Raw genomic sequence first — 20,735 nt, forward strand, 5'->3', positions numbered from 1 at the left:
AATTTATGGATTTCATGATTTTATCATTTAAAAGACACTTCACGTGGAAAGGATGATCCTCTATTTATAAAGACAAATATCTTTTGACTCACAACCGATATAGGACTATTGATACCCTTCACATTATTAGAATATTGTCCATTCCGGCTCATAGACCTCATGGTTTTTTCATTTAAAAACCGTCTTACATGGAAAGGATAATCTTCTCTTTATAAAGATGAGTCCATCTTGACTCACAATCGATGTGAGACTATTGATGCCCTCCACATTATCAGAATCACAACAGAGCCCCCAATCAAGAGAGACTCCGATGTGTACAGTCCGAGGAGCCCCACAGTTAGTCGAGACAGATTTTAGCCCCAGAGAATCGAGGCAGACCTCGATCCCTTCCTAGCACACCATTATTGTGAACAAGGGCTCGGCCCGACACATGATGTCTTGTCTGCTGTAGCCCATGGGCATCACGATTTTGTTCTTTAAAAAATACCTCATGTGGGAAGAATGATCTCCTTCTTATAAGTATGAGTTCTCCTTGACTCACAATAGATGTGGAACTATTGCTGCCCCCCACATTATTAGAACCACAATATATAGCTCCTAAGAAATAAGCTGGATTATATAGAAGTATCTATGTTAGCAGAGCCTCTGTTTAACATATGAAGCTTTTGATAGAGTCTCTATTTGATATGTGGATTTTTTTTTGTGGTATATGGTAGAAGCACGATAACATTCTACGTTTCCACCTACGGAAGTGGGTTCGGCATGATACCCTGCTACTGTAAATCTAAATGGGAGAATTGGGAGGATCAAGGAGTCTATAAGAGTTTCGCAAATCCGACTGCTGGTGTAAACCTAAGATGGAAGAAATTGGGAAGATCAGGGAGTATGTGCGAGTTTCGTGGATCCAGTGTTCTTGGTCTAAGGTTGCCACCACCGGCCATGGATCGAAGGGGATGGAGTTCGAGAGGGAGAGGCACGTGTTGCTCACACTCACATACTTCACCATCTCCAGTCAAATCTACGCCCTCAAGGTCATCTTTGGTAACCATGAGGATGCTGTCTGCCACATGCTGTTTGATGCCATGGTATGTATGAACATACTAGCGAGATCCAGATCCTCCTTGAGTACATGATGGTGGCTCCCTCAAGGGCCGCCACATCTCCTCCAAATCTTTCCTCACCGATGTCGCCCACCAAGTTCTCGCCAGATTGGCCTACCTTCACTTTCTATTCGTCGACCACCGTGACATCAAGCCCTCCGACATCCTCATCAACTCCACTCGTCAGGTAAAGATCACCAACTTTGGCATCAGCCGGATCCTGACGCAGACCATGGTCCCCTACTACTCCTCTATTGGGACTATCGCCTACATGACCCCGTGTGCATCAACACCAACTTCAACCACAGCATCTATAATGGCTATGCTGGCGATATTTGGAGCTTCCTCCGTCGGGACCATCACCTACATAGGCCCCAAGCGCATCAACAACAACCTCAATCACAGCATCCACAATAGCTACATGGGCGATATTTGGGTGGTGGTTGGGGTGGATGGTAGGTGGGAGATTTATATGTTTGACTTTGGGGAATAATTTAGGGTTTAGACAACCAAACTTTGTTTTCTATTTTTGATTTTATGATGTTCGGATTGAGAGTGCCTGGGATAGAAATAGACGGTTAAAATAAGATAATGTCATAGATAGCTGCTTTTGGAATGAAAAATATGGAATACAAAATGGCTTCTAATCATAATTTTGAATAATGATATTTTAATATAATAGTGATTATTATAATTAACATTAACATAACAAAAGTTACATATTAATAGTTTTAGTTTTTTTTTTTAATAATGTAAACAATATATAGGTGATAAGTCTGATGGCTATTTTAATGTAACCTATAGTATGAGAATAACCATGGCTATCTGATCCTTTTGATAAAAAAAAAAATAAAAAATAAAAATCCATTCTAGCCTTTAAAAATAATTTTGTTCTTGGTATAATTAAATAATTGATTATGATTCATCATTTTCTAATATTTTCGATAATAATTGCCTATGGTGATTATCATGACATCCATTCTTTTGTTTAGAAATAAAACATATTTTGGTTAAAAACTGGTAGGATATCATACGGCAATTCTATACATGCACATACATCTTTATATGTGATGATCTACGATGACATGAAATATGATGATCTTAATAAGTATTATCTAATTTTATAACCTAAGTTGGATGATAATATATTTTTATTATAATATTAGATTTATAAATAATTGAGATGTCATTTGATATGTTAAGAATGATGAAAAAACGCATCCTATGGCATGGGGCTATAAACTAATATTTATCAAATTATGTAAACAACAGAAGTCAATTTGGAGGATAACTTGCATTTGTATTACTTCCAACGACCATCACATGCCATGCGACCCACAAATTGTTAACATCGGCAGGCAAACATATTTGTTTACAGTCTATCGCGAAAGATGATGCAAAAGAGAAGGTTAGGTGCCCAGAATGATGCAATGCCTAAGATCTATCTAGCAATCACTATGCAGATAGATGGAAACATTTAACCCAACACTCTTAAAATGGATGATTGAGACTTTGTCCGCAATCACCACTCAATACAAGAGATGACACTAATCCCACTTTCCTATTATATATAATGACAATGCTTTTCAACTAAATCACATTCAGTTATCTGTTTAATGTGATCAGGGACACAAGATGGAACGGTGTGACCTTCCACCAAGTAGAGTAGTTAGACGAGTGAAAGAAGCCAAGTCAAAATTTGGGCCCTTAGGGCATTGTTTTGACTGCTTGGTTTGAGTTTGATACATAATTACCTATGCAGGTTCGGGTCTGACTCTGAAGTCACTTAAGGAGGTGTTTGATTAGGGAGAATAGAGGTCAGGAATGAGAATCGAAATGAGTGACTCCCATTCCAGCCATTTGGTTGGAGAGAGTCCCATTTCGATTCCAATTCTCGGATAAAATGAAAATAACGTAATTTATCTAAAGCTCAATCCCTCTCTCTCCTATGGATTCAAATTTTCATTTTGATTCTGATTTCAAGTTTAATTCTAATCATGAATCAAATATTTCAGAGAATTTGATCATTCTGATTCCTATTTCAATCCATTCTGATTTCCATTCCAATTTTGATTTTAGTCGCAAACCAAGTACCCCTTAAATGTATTGGTTCAGCTATTTCCAAAAATAAAAAAGATAGCATAAGTAAATCGGTTTCATAAACTACTGCTTGCCATGCATGAGTGTTTTAAGAAATAACAAAAAATTATAGGTAATGAACTACACAGCAAAGGATTAGTTTTTCTTAAACATTTTTCACAGTCGAAAATCTCATGAAGGCATAATTTGTGTCCACATCTTTCACATGCTTTTTTTGGAGACTTTACTGTTAGGATTTTGGCATCTTGAATTTGATCCATAGCAACAAAAATCTAGATACAGAGAAGCCCAGCTCAAACAACATTTCACGAGGAGCCTGGAGATGCGGCCCACAGATGTGCAAAGTCTATAGGCGTGGCCCACAGGCATGCAAGGCTCGCTGCACCGTATGGCCCAGCACGGCTCAGGCGCAGGCATACAGCCCAGGTGGGTGTTTGGGTGCACGGCCTACGATGCACACGCGTCCACACAACACCCACACGGCATGCCCTGCACGCGGGAGTTGGTGTCGTCCACGATGGATCGCATGGGATGGCACGGTCCACGCAGGCATCATGGACCAATGTGGTCCATAAGCTAAAAATTGCGGCTCAAAAAGTGGTTGTGCGCAATGCAATGGCCCAAGAAGCATCACAGCATGATCTGACGGTCCTGATCATAAGCGAGCATAATCAGGTGGGCAGGAGCATGATCGGATAGTTCAGAGAAGCATGCGGAAGCGATCGGATGGTTCAAGACATTTGTGGAGTTTGATCAGGGCTATGACTTCGATCTGGAATAGGTTTTGGTCCTATAAAAGAGGTCTGAGAGGCCGTGGAGCAGGAGACGAGTAGCTTGGCATGAGCAGCTGTGGCTTGAGCATCAACACCAACCGTTAGTATCCTGAAACAGTCGTGGGAGATGCCATGAGAGCAAGGACAGAGGCTAAGATTTGATGTAGCGGCTTAGATCATAGGAAGCATCTAAGGGTATCAAGGATCCTAGCTTGGCAAGCTTGTAAGAGGATCTCCTTGGGAGATTTTGTGAGAGCTTTTGTAAAGGTGAGTGCTTCTTATCGAGAGAGGTTTGTGTATGAGAATTGAGAGTGTGAGATCTCCTTTTGTACTTGTTATTTTCTCTCATAGTAAAACTTGCGTGCCCCATAGAAGTAGACCTTAGTCTAATCTATATATTTAATTATATTTCTTTTATTTTTTCTTTCTTTCTGCTGTAATAAATAGTACCAGATCTTCAACAATTAGTATCAGAGTCAGATGGTACCAGAGTGCCAGATTGCGGTGGTATTGATCGAGATTGAAGAAGATGGAGAAGACAGACACAATCAAGATGGAGATCAATCACGAAAGGTTAATCAATGCTCTCTTGTGCAAAGAGGAGCCGTCTATGATAGAAGATGTCGGTGGGAGCCTAGTGTGAGGTAGAGCTCTAGGTGAAGATGAATCAAGCACAAGACAGGAGACTTGGGAGGATAATAAGCGACGTCATCAAAAGGCTACCCCAAGTAAGTCTCAGGTCATGCAGGATGGAGATGGGTTCCAGTGGTCTGGCTCGACTCTCATATTTGTCCATCGATGAGTAGCAGGCGTATGCCCCAGGGTATGAGGACGACAAGATCCAAAAGCTCTCAAAGTCAGGTGGAGGCCGAATGTTGAGTTGAGGTGAAGATTGTTGGAATTTTGGTGTCTCGAATTCAACTCACAGTAGTAAAAATCCAAATGCAGAAAAGTCCAGTTCGAAGAGCACGTCGTGAGAAGTCCAGAGATGTGGCCCACAGACATGGAAGGTCCGCTGCAGTGTGCGGCCCAAGCATGGGTGCGCGGCCCAATGTTGGCATGGCCCAAGTACAGGCGCACGGCCCAAGCGAGCACACGACCTAGGATGCGCACACACCCATGCAGCGCCCACACAGTGCGCCCTGCATGCGGGAGTTGGCATGGTCCACGGTGGACCGCATGGGATGGCACAGTCCATGCGGGCACCATGGACCGACATGGTCCATAAGCTGAAAATCACAGCTCACAGAGTGGTTGTGCGCGATCCAACAACCCATGAAGCATCACAGTATGATCTGACGATTCTGATCGTGAGCGAATGTAATCGGGTGGGCAAAAGTGCTATTGGGCAGTTCAGAGAAGCATGCGAAAGTCATCAGATGGTCCAGGATATTTGTGGAGTTCGATCAGAGCTAGGATTTTGATCTGGAGTGGATTTTGGCCCTATAAAAGAGGTCTAAGAAGCCGTGGAGCAGGAGACGAACAGCTTGGCGTGAGCAGCTGCGGTAAGGCATCAACACCAGCTGTGAGTATCTTGAAACAATTGTGGGAGTGACCGTGAGAGTAGGAGCAGAGGTTGAGGCATGATGTAGTGGCTTAGATCACAGAAAGCATTTAGAGGCATCGAGGATCCTGACTTGACAGGCTTGTGAGAGGGTCTTCTTATGGTATTTTGTGAGAGTTTTTGTAAGGATGAGTACTTCTTGTTGAGAGAGGTGTGTGTATGAGAGTTGAGAGTATGAGATCTCCTCTTGTACTTATTATTTTCTTCTATAGTGAAACTTGCATGCTTCGTGAAGGCAAACTTTGGTCTAATCTATATATTTGATTGTATCTCTTTTATTTCTTCTTTTTTTCTACTGTAATAAATTGTACCAGATCTTCAATAATTGACTTTGAGAGCTTCCGTATGCTCTTTCTTTCTTTATTTCTTTCTTTACTAACGAGGTAAGTTGCCTAAGGGTTTGTTCACATGCATCCTTGCATCTATACTGCCATCCTTACATCTATAATGACATGCAAGTAGTAGGGGTGTAGCTTTAATGGCGAAACCCATGGAAGAGCAGAGGGATGCCTCCAAGAGAACATGGCCCGAGATTGCCTAGAAGCCCAATTTACTGAACACCGGAGACCAACTTCCTTTTGATCTCATATGCAAAGATCTTGAATGATGAGGCTTGGTGCTGTCGTTGCTATTGGTTTTGTCATTTGATTATTACTTTTTCTTCTCTATAAACCATTCCTCTGGCCCCTCCTTATCCCCTCTATGCCACTTTGCAGCCTCATGTACTCATTTGATGTTCTTATTCAATGGCATCACCATCTCCAATAAAGGATGGGCCACGGTTGCATCTTCCTTCGTATGAATGCACCGTTACATATGCAATTTACCTTCCTTCATATGAATGCACCATTGCAATTGCATCAAGCAATGGCCGTTTTGAGATTAACACAGATAAATGAATGAAGAAATTTGAAGCACTTTGAGGTCTATGCAAAATATAATCAAACGGTTGATGTTGTCAAAGGGATCAATCATTCCTTCATCCAAACGATACGATCCGGCTCCAATAGACAATAGCATATTCTAGCCAGAGAAAACATGAGAGACCGAAAAATAAGGGGCGTAGAACATCACACTTTAGCCGGGCATCATTTCATGGAATAATGTGGTTGACTTGGTCACTTGACGTGGCTGTTCTATGACGCATGTAGGTGCTTTTGTCATACACGTGCGTGCATGATTAGCGCTCCTAAAAGACGAATGCACGATACGAAGTCTTAAAGATAATGTGCAGTATATAGAGCTTGAAAAGTAGATATATGGAAGACCGCTTGATACCATTACTCCAGCTAGTCTTTCAAAAAACAAAAAGACAACGTAACTTCAGTTAGTGTGTCAGCAGGTTCGGGTCGGGTTTGATCATATCCTCGCCACTCAAAACATTTATTAGATTCAGGTCCAAAATCAAACCCGATTTAAATTTTATATCTATATCAATATTGGATGCAAAAAAATGTGAGGTATCATGCCAAATTTTGAATAAAAATTAGGAATGACAAAATCGATCCGACCCGATGGATATGCATCCTATCTAAATCCGATCAAATCCGAAAAATAAGATTTGACCAGGTTTGGATTCGGATTTAATAAAACCCAAAAACTATAGCACGGATATGGATAGAATATGAATAGTACTGTTTTTTACCTAAATTCGAATCCGAACCCAAACCAAACCTACGGATATGGATAATACCCGAATCTATATCCGAATATATATATTTATAATTCTGTTTTGGTTGATAATATGCATAAAATTATTTTGATTATTTATATTTTATGTTAAATTGTAATTCTGTTTCTACGTTTGATTTCTATAAATCTGTACTTATAAATTATGTTATATGTTGAATTGATAATTTTATTTTGATTGATAATATATAAAATTATTTTAGTTGTTTATTTTTTTTAGGTATGGGATAGGCATGAGACATGTATGAATTGGATATGAAAAAATGGGTTATCCGTGGATATCTTCGAACCCGTTGGATCTGGGGATGGATATCTCTTTTCTTATCCGATCGGATATCGGATAGGATTTAAGTATAGGATATTAAGTTTGGATTTGGAGATGGATAGTATAATATCCGATCTAAATCCTATCCATTGCCATCCTTAGTAGAAATTGGATATTCAACAAGTTATTTTTTTTACTTAAAAAAAATTATTTTCCCACTCGCTTGTATTTTTTAATTTTTTTAATGTGCTCAAAATACTATATAAATGAACCATAAAAAAAAATAAAAAAATATAAAGTTTTATCTAAAGAAGAGCACCTATTCAACTATTACTTTTATTACTTAAAGGATCTATATAATCTGAAGTTATAAAGAACGAAAGATACCTGAAATAATCAAGCTCTATATAAATTTAATTTACAACAAATATATAATAAAGCAAAAGACTACAAACGATGTAGATAAAAATATATGGGTTATGATTTCACCTTTTTCCAAGGACAAATTGATGGATACACACAATACATATATATATATATATATATATATATTATATTTAAAAAATATATATATATATATATATAAATAAGATTTTAAGTATGGATTATTCAGATCCAAACTCAAATTTAATAAGAACTCGAGTCTAATTTTGGAGCTCAAATCCAACTGAATCCTTTATTAGATTTAGCTTTTGTATCTGAATTTTTTGTTTGGATCGTTTTCTAATCGAGTTAGCAAGTTATTAATTTTTACTGGCATCCTAACCACCACTAATGAAATATGGATTCTTTTTACCACTGCCGAATATTTGCACAGTTGATATCATCCCTTGCCACTTGAATGTCGCAACCATGAGTTTGATTTTGCTGGAAGTTATCTTTCAAGGTATAGAAAAGATACGTGAGAGAAAAATATGAATTAGCCCCTCCCAATCTTTTTTTAAAAAAAAATAAATCTATAAAAAATATTAGTGTTATCATTTGAGAATCTAATTGCGAAGTGGCCTACCAAGCTTGGTTTCGCGCCGCATCCAGCTATAAAGGCACCCGCAGCAACAGCGAGCTTAAACTGCAATGCGTCGGAGAAACGCGTTCTTTTCACGCTCATCCCATCCCCTTAGGCGATAATTGATGCACCAATACCCGTCAGATCTTCATCGAACGGAGAATTTTGAGAATGAAAGCGCGGCAAATCCGTAAATTCAGGAAGAGCCAGGGGCGGCTCTCAATCTGCGTCCGCTGCTCATTTCCGCTCCCCTTTCCGCCGTCCCCATTTCCATCGGCGTCGCGAGACCGGAGCTCAGAGACGAGGAATCGAGAAGAGAGCGAGAGGAAGAGACCGAGATCAAGGTAGAGCTCGGATCCGATCGGCAATGGCGTCTCAGAGAGAGCGCGAGAACTTCGTCTACATCGCCAAGCTGGCCGAGCAAGCCGAGCGCTATGACGGTAGGGTTTCTTCACCCAATCTCGATGCCTAGGATTTCCCTCTTCGATCGGTTTTAGGGTTAGAGTTTTGATCCGATCCGTGTTTTTTTTTTTCTCAGAGATGGTGGAATCGATGAAGAAGGTCGCGAAGCTCGACGTGGAGCTGACGGTGGAGGAGCGGAACCTGCTTTCTGTGGGCTACAAGAACGTGATCGGGGCGAGGAGGGCGTCGTGGAGGATCCTCTCCTCGATCGAGCAGAAGGAGGAGGCGAAGGGGAACGAGAACCATGTGAAGAAGATCAAGGAGTACCGGCAGAAGGTGGAGTTGGAGCTCTCGAACATTTGCAATGATATCATGGCCGTGATCGATGAGCATCTCATTCCTTCGTCCTCCGCCGGGGAGTCCTCTGTGTTCTACTACAAGATGTGAGCCAAATCCGAGATTTTGGGGCCAAGATTTGGTGTGTTATTGGGATTTTTTTGGGGGGTTCTTAAGAAATTTATCGTTTGATTGCAGGAAGGGTGACTATTATCGGTACCTGGCGGAGTTCAAGTCCGGCGATGAGAGGAAAGAGGCGGCGGAGCAGTCCCATAAGGCATATCAGGTATGTGTGGTGTGTGTGGTGTATTAGATGTCCCGTTTCCCCTTTTCTCACAGTTAGAACTTATCCAATTTTTTATAGTATTAATTGTTTACTTTTCTCTTTGCTTGCATCTTTGTTGAATAACTTTACCTTTAGTCTTAACAAGCATTATACCAAAATTTGCATTTTGGTTTCCTCTTTTTTTATCCCGTGATCCATGAACAAGTATTTTTATGATTTATTTAAAGTTTATGCGGGGTAATTTGCCTTTTACATGCATCATAAAACTATGTCATGTGCATGTGGATCTCTTTAGGTTTTCTTTTGTTTATTGCAGCAGTATCGCCTAATTGAGTGATGAATGTCTTTAATTCAATGATTAAACCATACATTGGTTAAATTTTTTAGAAAATAATCCAAGTTGATTACATGCACTAACCCTTAATTCATCTTAATGCCCAAAAGTATCTCTATAGTGGATATTATTGATTTTTATTGTGTGAGCTGCTCGAAGAATCAAAAGTTTTGAGTAATTGCATCTTCAGTCACCACATCTAACAGCTTTATGGCTGCCTTTTTAAGTGTCACAGCGCCTCGATTAGGCTATTTTGAACATGATAGAATCATGGTCAACATGGTTATGAGTGGCAGACAAGTGTTACACACTATGATACAAGAACTAAATCATCGATTTTCCTATCATAGAAGGCTTCCTTTAGATGCAAAATATGTAAATTTGATGCCTTTCACATTTTGAGGTTTGATTATTTGATATAGGGTTTATCCCTATATAAATATTTATGTGAGGTAATATTTATGTGCCTCACTTCACATAAAAAAGAAATATCATAGTCCATGGAAAATTAGGATTGATCATTAGGAATTTTCAACAAAAGACTCAAGTTGAGAAATAACCTCATACGCTTTCAGTTGCCCTTGATATCAATGAATCAAGCACTTTTGTTATTTTAATGTCCTTTTGTGGTTGTACATCAATTCATAGTTAATCCTTAGCTTTCCTTTTGACCCATGTCTTTTGTCTAGACCTTCTCCCTCCATTTAGAATTTTGTAAGAAAGGTTTGTTCTGCCGATAGTAGAACCTATATCGGCTGCCTGACGGTATGGTACGGTATGCAATTGTGCGATTCCGTTCTGGGTCCATACTAACACAATAGAGCCAGCGAGGGAGGGAGAGAGGGAGAAGAAAAGGGAGGAAAAGAGAGAGAGGGAGAAAGGATAGGACAGAGAGGGAGGGGAAGAGAGAGGCAGAGAGAGGGGGAGACGGAGGAGGAAAGAGAAGAAAAGAGAGGAAAAGAGAGAGGGGGAAGGAGGGAGAGGGAAGAAGGGAGGGTGAGAAAGGGAGGGGCGAGGGGGGAGAGAGAGGCCAAGATAGGGAGAGAGGGGGCTTTCGAGTCCCCATCTCCTGTTCTAATGCATTGGAGGAGATGGGGGTTTGAAAGCCACCCCCCTCACACTCTCTCTCTCTCCTTAGATTGGCCTCTTCCTCTCTATCTTTTCTCCTTTTCTGCTCTCTCCCTCCCTTTCTTTCTCTTTCTCTCCTGCCATCCCTCCCTTTCTCTCTTCCTCTCTTTCCTTCTCCATCTCTCCCTCCCTCGGAGGAGATGGGGCCTCAAAAACCCCCTCTTTCTCTCCTTCTATTGGCCTCTCCCACCCTCCCTCCCTCTCTCTCTCTCTCTCTCTCTTCCTCTCTTTCCTTCTCCATCTCTCCCTTGCTCACCGATTTCTCGAATCAAGGAGCGGAACAATGCTAGTCTGCCCATGGTATGCCCTGAACTAGGTAGTTTGCAGCAGTAGAACATTCCTTGCTTGTAAGTACTTCCGAGTTTTTTTTGTTTTCAAGTTTGTTATTTTTACTATATTGCTTAAAGAAATTAAATGCGGTTCTGTTAACTAGTATGCATTGGTATTGGAGCAGGAGAAGGGAGGTGCAGCCTATTAAGTACTATTTTTTTTATTTTATTTTTTGTTTCAATAAATAATTTTTTATCATGGAATCAATGATTAAAAGGTGATTGTAGTATGTGGGCATGCTGCATAGCACATATGCAGTCCATGTACCGCACATGCAGTTTCTACTATATATCTATTATAGTAACTGCATATTGGCAATAGGGGACAACATCCATATGTGCAGTTGTGTACACCGCATTTTAAAACACTCCATGGAATCAAGGAGCTAAAGCCTTTATATGTTGTAATATAACCAACCTAAGATCCATTTTTTTATAGATGTTGTGCAAATCTATATATTTGATCTGGTTTACAGAAGTTAACTCTATGTTTTTTCTTTTCCTTTTTCTTTTTATTATTTTCCTGGTCGATGTCATGGGAGCTTTTTCATCGCTCAATCTCATCAATTGCTACCTTTTCACTAGGCATGGAGCCATTTCAAATCCTTCTTGGTTATTTTTGTCTGTGTCTTACTAGGTCATTTTCTTCTTCTTCTCCTTCTTGATCCAAAAGATAGTTCTTGATGACAATATAAATGAGAAATATTGTTTAAATAAGTAAAAAAAGGGTCTAGTTTACATGTGGTGAAACTTATAGTAGTTAAGTTAAATTGCTAACGAGAATGCTGCAGCATGCATTTGGTTTCTTACTGATGGTATAACCAATCATATACTTTTTGCTACTTCATAATATTTATTCTGATGGTGCTTTCCTTATCCTAGTTATGGTTCAACATCATTAAGATACCTAGTGGAAATTGTGGACCTTTTATATCAAAATTTTCGAGTTAGATAAAGATGTCTAATACTTGATGATCACATTGTTTGGAGTCTTTGGACTTTCTTGTAGCTTGGTGTTTCTTAGGATCAACTCCAGTTTTAGCACTTAGGATTCTTATCATTTGAATTCAATTGCTAGGAAATAAAATGTGTTTTTTGGTTTCTAATCAAGCATCCTGAAAATGCCAGCTGGAATATGTTAGCTCTAAAGGCTATGACAAAGTTGGATTCAGTGGGGTACACATGTTCTGCATATAGGAGCTTTTTTCTGCAAATTTGCAGTCTACCAGCTAACAAATACTTCTTTATGGCTTTGGGCAAGCTTGATATTGCCCAACTGGTGCTAAGCTTGGTCTGCTGAAATAATATCTTAGGGACGCTTAAGATTCTGCCTAACCAGGCCATATTCTATAAGGTTCTTTCACTTTGAAATGATCTGAGATTAGTTCCATGGGTCTTGTCTGAAGCTGGCAGGATTGTAGTTTGTGCAATTTTAATAAAAACTAGATTGCCTCTGTGACAACATTTAGTGTAACTTCTTCTGCTCATTCTCCTCTTCCTCTCTTTTTTTCTCTCTCTATCATTTGTGCTTCTTAAATTGTTGTTTGTCTTGTCTAATATGTATAGAGAATCTTGCTATTGTGCTGGTATGTTATCTGTTACAATGATATTTCTAAGTATATGCTCAACCTCTTTGCAGATGGCTACAACTACAGCTGAGGCAGACCTGTCTCCTACACACCCTATACGATTGGGTTTGGCATTGAACTTCTCAGTTTTCTATTATGAGATCATGAACTCGCCTGAGAGGTGTGCATTTACGTTAAGTGTTCTGGTGCATTCTTATATGCCATCTTATTGTGGATATAATGTTGCATAAAAATTGGTTTTAGGGCTTGCCACCTTGCTAAACAAGCTTTTGATGAAGCAATATCTGAGCTTGATACACTGAGTGAAGAATCTTACAAGGATAGCACCCTGATCATGCAACTTTTGAGGGATAACCTGACCTTATGGACCTCTGACATACCTGAGGATGGAGGTAATAGATGACCCACTCTGAGGACATTCCATTCAAGCACAGTTTCTATTACTCTGTGAATTCTTTAGGAGTACCCTCTGTAATCTCATTTTAATTTAGGTGTAATGCTATCACACGACATGCGAAGCTAACTGTGCACTTCTAGCACAATGCTCATTTTTTCTACAATGTACTTTATATTAACTTCTCTTTATGCATTCACAGCTACAGCCTTTGTTGTGTCTGTTGGATACTTGACGATGATGCCCACTCAATTTGCAATTTTCAGTTCTTGGATTATGCATTACTTGTTTTGATATTGATTTCAGAAACAGAAATTTGATTATTTGAGATTAGGCATGTTCATGGGCCAGTCAGCCTTCCTGGTCCGCTCAAGCCCAAAGCTTTTTGGGTAGGCTTGAGCCAAGTTTGTAGGCCTGCTAGGCTTGGCCCATCCTGGAAAGCAACCCTGTTTACTTGAAATGTGATGTGTATGTTACTTTCCAAAACTCCACCCTCCTTCCCCCTCCATATTTGAGGCCCTTGAAAGTGACTTAACTGCAGCAAGCAAAAGTGTCAATCCCATGACACGGGAGACCTAATTGGCTGCATGTGGGCTTAGTAATTGGCAAGACCTCTTTGACACAGACAAAAAAAGGAGAACTTACCCGGGGCTCCTTCCCAAATTATATAATGTAATAATCACGAGAACCATCCTGGATCTCAATATTCCTTTTAGTTAATTTGTGCAAGTTTGGGTGCTGAAACAGGTAATTGTGTTGTGACTAGAACAGTTGAAAAAATATCCATTGCCTTCTTTCTAAAAAACTTTTCCTAATTCTTTATAAGGACTAATGGAATTTGAATTGTTAAAATTGATTTTTTTTTTTTGAAATATAGAAATTGTCATTAAAAGAGATGCCGTTATTTTAAATTGTACAAATAATCAACATCTACCAATTTATTGTACTCAAATTTTTGATAATACTAATGGTGGTGTTTTCTAATATTTACTTTCATATATTGATGCAATATCATGAAAGATTGAATAGTAGTGCTTTACTAAATTTCATCTTTGTTTCATAGATATTGACACTTTGAAAAATATTGTTTGCTATGGTTTCAAAAGGTTGACCATGCCATAGTTCTATCTTATTCAACACAGGTAGGATTTGACAAACAAATTGGAGAAGATCTTTCTCTATATAGTGCAATGCATCTGAAAGTTGTGCTATTTTTTTTATTATTTTTTTAACACTGTTTTTTTGAGGTTTATTTTTTTTGTGGAAGAATTCTGAATAAATATTTTCAGAAACACTCTTCTTTCCAGAACACAAGATAAGGAAGATGCCTAGAATTGCCCATCCCGAGAATTGCCCCTTTTTTATTTAACGCACTTAATGGTATAAGGGACTATGTTCAAATCTACAAAGGAGAATGAATCAAACTTTTTGTGATTACCTTTCATGGTCGTGTGCTGTCATCGATGTGTACTTGCCCCACTCAAGTCATCTAAGTCATCACACTCAAGTCATCTAAGAGGGTTTATAGTTGTAATTTGTTTAACTAGAGAGATATCCTGAACTGGCTGAACTGGACTTTGGTAGTCATTTTGGATAACCAAGCATCCCAAAGTCAAGTTGAGGGTGCCCACTTGGCAACGGGTTGGGTCGGCCTATAGTTATACCCAACCCGTAAGTAAAAACTCCATATTCATACCTGTCCCGTACCCATGTCGGGTCGGGTCGGGTCGGGTCAAGAAAAAATGCGGGTCGGGTACATGTAAGCAATATAAAATCATTATAATTTTGAAAGAAGGATATATATTAAAGTTATATTGGGCTAGATTCGGATCGGGATATATCATTACTCGTATGTGACTGAATCCGCTCGGATATTTTTTTTAGAACCCATACCCGCCCGACATTCCAATCAGATCAGATAAAATCTGTCCCAATCAGGTCGGGTCAGATATTCGATGAGTCGGCTAAAATTCTAGTCCAAAGTTGAAATTTATTATTGAAAATTTAGCACTGTTATGCTTCTATTTGAACTCATATTAGCCTAAAACCTCTTGACTCAAATATGCTTTGTTGGTTACACACCCAGGGCTTGTTTGGGAAGCTCTTGCTGTAGCTAGTGGGACCGATGAGGAGGGTGAGGGAGGGGGAGAAAGGGAACCAGAGCAGGAGAGGGGGGGTGTCACGGGCTTGATTTGTGGGATAAAAACAAGGCCTCAAAATCTCTTTTTAATCCTAACATGGTTGGGCCCATGATTCTCTACAATCTTCCTCTTCCTTCTGCTTCCTCTTCTCAGCCGCCACCCCCCCTCCCCCCATGTACTCTCTCTCCTATGATCCCATTGGATTTGGTGGGATTTTGCCAAACATGCCCTTAAATTGTTTAAAGGCATAGTGAGAGATAACATGATGAAAGCAATCCACTATTAAGGATTGTTTCCTTGCAAAATTCTATCATGATGTCAAGTTTTACTTGAACCTCTTAACAATGTTGTCAAATTGCCTAGGTGGTCCTAGATGTGGATTGGATATCCTATGCGCATTAGATACCTGTAGGATACGTGCTTGATACTTATATTGAGTATCATTTTTTTTCCACATAAAAAAGTGCCATGGATACTTCTGGATACACTGAACATACTTCTAGCATAAGTCCAAGAATGAATAAGAGTGTTTTTTCTTTCTATTATTATGAATGCTAGCCTTTAATGATGAATGGTTGATTTTAGAGTTCATGATGTTGATATTAAACTATCGAGTATGGGTTGTAGTCTATGGATTCCATGTGTATGGTCACCTAGGGTTACCCTAGGTGTGTGCTACACAAGAAACCCTAATTAGGGTGTCTTGGTTCACAAGACCTATCTGATTGGTTCTTGCTGGTCCTGATGATCTAATCCTTATGCCATGGGTCTAGTCTATCTGCTTTATCTGATTGAGCCTGATTTTGGTAGACTTGAGAGATTTAAGAAAAACTAAAGATGATGGGCAAGTATAGGACCCTGAGGTTAACTTACAATGTCCTATTTTGTTTGATGGTGTGCCAGTCACGGTGAGAAAGTTGGACCAGCCTCACCATATATAAAGATGTATAATCATTTTCATCCCTGGTAGATAGAATGGGCACAAACCTCCCTTTCTACTGATGACCCTTTGTACTCTATTGTGCTGCTATTTTACCTCATTTCACTTCCGAAGTTTCTTGCATGTTATTTCTGTAACCTAGACATGATGTTAGGTGTATGTTCCTTGGTATCTTCTATATTCTTGTCCAGTATTTTCTTTATTCATGTTAGATAAAGAATATGACTAGAAAATTTGCGGCTTCCTCCTTTAACCTTGTGTGTCTTTCTCTCACTACTTTCTGGCTCAACCTTTTGAGATGATATTTAAGGAAACTACTTCAAGTTTTAATGTTTTGTACTATTTAAAGATGCTTTCATAACGATATTCATAAAATTTGGCTGCAGCGGAAGATGCTACCAAGGATGGTGCTGGAAAGGCTAATGCAACTGAAGATGCTGAGGTTGGTTTCTGTAATTGATAGAAAAAGAATTCTTTTGAGTTATATAGATTAGATGATTAGCTTACTCTTTTGTTGAACCAGAGATTGTTCCATAAGTTGAACTAAATTATTATATAAAATTTTTTGCAGTGAAGCAGGCCAATTGCAAGTGATGGTGAAGTAGGACAGGAAGGATGAGGATCTGAAGACATCCTTGGTGATTTTGTTCTGTTAGTTGAGTTTTCAAGCATCTACGCTTTGTTCTTGTGCTTGTTTTAATGGGCTTCAGTTGCTAGTCGGACATATATGTAAGTTGGCATCTGAAGATCATGTTCCTTCTACGTGTCATGCCATCATTCTCATGCTTCATAATTTAAAGTATTGTTGATATGGTGTGACTGCTTTCAAGAGTTGTTACGTTAATTGGTGTTGACTGTAGGGACACCGTTTAGCCCATTTTTTTTCAGGATGTGCGTTGTCATGTTTTTTCCCCTTCGAACTGAAACTGCTGGCCTTATTCTGGTTAGTGAAAGAAGTGGATTGACTCTATGAAAGAGCACACCAGGATTTGACATAGTGATGAATGGGCTTCAGAAAATGTGATGGATGTGATGATCTTGGTAATCATTGATATAGCTGCTCAGTGATTCAAAATATCTCTAGATTTTCTTAATGATTTAAAAAGGGTGGATCTTGGTGCAACGGTAGCATTGTTGTTAGATGTCATGGGTTCGAGTCCCTTCTGAAACACGAAAATATCTCTTCACGCATTCAGGTACGGTTGCGTACATTTGATCCTTCCTGGATCTTGCAGTGATGGGAGTCTTTGTGCATGAGGATTGTGACTCTAAAGTTTAAAGTCTGATAGGTGGTGTTGTACTGGATAATTATGGTATAATGATTCTCTGAAACAATAATGATGGTATGATGATTCTTTGAAACAATAGCTTGTGACTCGTTATGGAGCTGTTGTATACTATATTTCTTGTTACGGTGGCTGTGGGAATGATGGATTTGTTGACCGAAGAAGGTTCTTTAAGGTAGATCACTTTATTGTTGCTGGGCATCCGTTTGGAAGATCCCTATTGTCAGCCGTCTGGTGATGCGATTTGTATTTGTTTTGAATGCTCGTGATAAGCAGTAGATGAAAGTGAAGTCTAGACTCCTTGGTTAGTTAAACCATGGTATGCAGCATTGAAATTTTTCATGCCAAGATTATAAGATCGTAGGTTTCCCCGCATGTATGACAGAATTTGTGGACCAACTCTGGGATGCATGCAGGATTAAATTACGACTAGGGGTGGAAATAGGCCTGGGCCGGGCCAACTTCAGGTCAGCTTACTGGCCTTTTAGGTGGCGGAGGAAACTGCTTTCGTTTTGGTCCTCTTTTCTTTGGCACCCGAGGCTTTCGAGGGAACGCTCTTTTTGCATGGAGGCGTGTTGGTACATGGACGAAATAAAAGTTCAATCATTTCATAGAAATAATTATGTATGAAAACAGCCTACCCCTGCTGACTCCGTTGTAGTCTAGTTGGTTAGGATACTCGGCTCTCACCCGAGAGACCCGGGTTCGAGTCCCGGCAATAGAATTTTTTTTTCTTCCTCCCTCTCTCTCTCTCCCCCTCACTAAGAAGAAAGTTCCGTTAGTTGATCTCTCTCTCTCTCTCTCCCTCACTAAGAAAGTTTGGTTAGTTGAGTCCAATAAACTTCTGCTGTCATCTTCGTTGTCCTAAAAAGCAAGCATCATTTATTCCATGAAGCCATCTAGAATAAATTTGCTTTTGTTGCTGAATTTATTCTTTTTCCTCACTAGGTATCTTATGATTATATTGTAAGATAATAAGAGTTGGCTTCTTCCTCACTAGGTATCTTATGATTACATTGTAAGATAATAAAAATCGGAAGTGGGTTGTGCTCAAGATATTGAGTGATGCTGAATTTATGCTTCTCCCTCAAAGGTATCTTATGATTACATTGTAAGATAATAAGAGTCGGCTTCTTTCTCACTAGGTATCTTTTGATTACATTGTAAGATAATAAGAGTCGGCTTCTTCCTCACTAAGTATCTTATGATTACATTGTAAGATAATAAGAGTCGGAAGTGGGTTGTGCTCAAGATATTGAGTGATTGTACAATGCCAACTGATATTAAAACCTTGCTACAGGAGGAGGCCAATGATGGTCTACATGACACTATCCATAGAGAACTGCTGCCTTTATTTCTGCCAACTATGTGAAATAAAGATTCTGGGACAGCATTGCTCTTTGGTTGTTGACATGGATCACAAAAACTCCACAAGAAAAAGAATGAAATTGATTCTAACGTGACAAGGCCGATGGTTGCTCGCTGTAGAACCTAATTCCCCACTGCTCCATGGCCTTGACGGTGTTTCCGATGGCAATGAAATAATGGGTCCAAGCAGTGGGATCATATATTGGTATTATTTTAATATTTTATTTACCCATGTCATTTAGACCTTGTGGACACCATGTATAAAAACGAAATATAAAAAGAAAAAAAAAAATACACTTGTTCAGTCTAGTAACAAGTTGTCCCGTAATAATAGTAAGATGTATTGCATATGAGGCATAGAAATTGGTGTTTAAATTTCAACATTAAACATTTCACACATTGTCATAATTCAAGGAATGCAACCTCTGTCAATTATAGGCATGAATAAATTTTGAAATCCCCATCAATGCCGAATGTTATGATTGCTTCTTTCCCACATTAGTTCTCAAATAGAAACCTTCTTGTTTTGCTTATTTAACAGGTGGGTATATATAGGAGTAGATGTAGGCTTGGCTTCTGATTTCAGGGGCCACAATGGAGTCTTTTTTGACTTCTTTTTTGTGTCTGAAATCATGAGCATAAGCACATGGCAACTTGAACTGGTTATTCCATTACTTTTCACTTCTTGCAAAAAGGGAACAGAGAACTTGTTCTACAGTTGAGCTTCAGATAGCGTAGGGCTAACGCTAGCCCTCCTTTAAGCTCCCTTTTTCTTTATTCTTATTATGCCAAACAACAGTGCTATCCTATTCGTGGTATAGAGTACATGAAGCACCAATCAACCTTGATATATTATCTTTGTTGAAGGAGATTCCGAGCGAGGCTCAATATATAGAGTGCTTTCTTGGCATGGTTGTCCCAAACAAGAACTTGGATACAATACTACAATAATTCAAGAATCTGATTGATTGGACAACCATTATTTGAATTATCTAAATGCTTTCGAACAATCAAACAACAATTACAACGTCCACCACTAATTCATGAATCTTTTGGGATATCATGATTTGCCTAAGAATTTGTAGATTTTGATTTTGTATGTCCATATATTTTCATTGTTGCTAGTACGAGGATTTATATAGACGTACATTTAATCCTATTAGAAAAATTTTAGATATTTATATAAGACTCAAAATTTTATTACTTTTTTTTTCTAATTAAGATGACTCATGACATGCAAGTTTACTGTCCAAATTATATATAACTATTAATTACATAGTATACATATGTTATAGGTATAGATGGGGTGAGTTTTATTTATCATTAGCACCACTATCTATCATCTATCATAAGTAGGATCTTGTTCCACATGAAGTTGGCCCACAAAACGATCACATGCATTAAGAGCCATATAAGCATAACAAAGCTCATGTGGATTATTTTCTTAAAATTAGATGGGGCTTACATTACATATGAGTGCATAGATGATGATGATTATATTCTGACGGACCTTCTTATACATATTTCGTATATCATGGGCATCATTAAATACGAGTCTTGTACAACATTAGTGTTGTATACAAGCATGAAAATTGTCAATTAGAAATTTGGTGCGACATAATTTGCTTATAGTTTTTCATTATATATATTTTGTTTCCCACTTGAGTAGGCTAAATCATTCTTTTCACCAGTCCTAGACCATGAA

General features: G+C 38.9%; 1 protein-coding gene and 1 non-coding gene across 2 annotated transcripts; both read left to right on the plus strand.

Annotated features, from left to right (window-relative positions):
• The first annotated feature begins 8,704 nt into the window (after nucleotides 1-8,704).
• Nucleotides 8,705-17,187, plus strand: LOC105047394 (14-3-3-like protein D). The gene is made up of 7 exons (XM_010926312.4): nucleotides 8,705-8,937; nucleotides 9,036-9,342; nucleotides 9,434-9,521; nucleotides 12,952-13,061; nucleotides 13,145-13,293; nucleotides 16,763-16,818; nucleotides 16,948-17,187. Exons 1-7 carry the CDS (start codon nucleotides 8,865-8,867, stop codon nucleotides 16,948-16,950), a joined length of 786 nt encoding a protein of 261 aa, XP_010924614.1. The 5' UTR covers nucleotides 8,705-8,864; the 3' UTR covers nucleotides 16,951-17,187.
• Nucleotides 17,188-18,313: 1,126 nt separating this feature from the next.
• On the plus strand, nucleotides 18,314-18,386 carry TRNAE-CUC (transfer RNA glutamic acid (anticodon CUC)). The gene has a single exon. It is a non-coding gene; the product is annotated as a tRNA-Glu (tRNA).
• Nucleotides 18,387-20,735: the final 2,349 nt, after the last annotated feature.

The sequence above is a fragment of the Elaeis guineensis genome, chromosome 6 (genome assembly GCF_000442705.2).
Source record: "Elaeis guineensis isolate ETL-2024a chromosome 6, EG11, whole genome shotgun sequence".
Lineage (NCBI taxonomy): Eukaryota > Viridiplantae > Streptophyta > Magnoliopsida > Arecales > Arecaceae > Elaeis > Elaeis guineensis.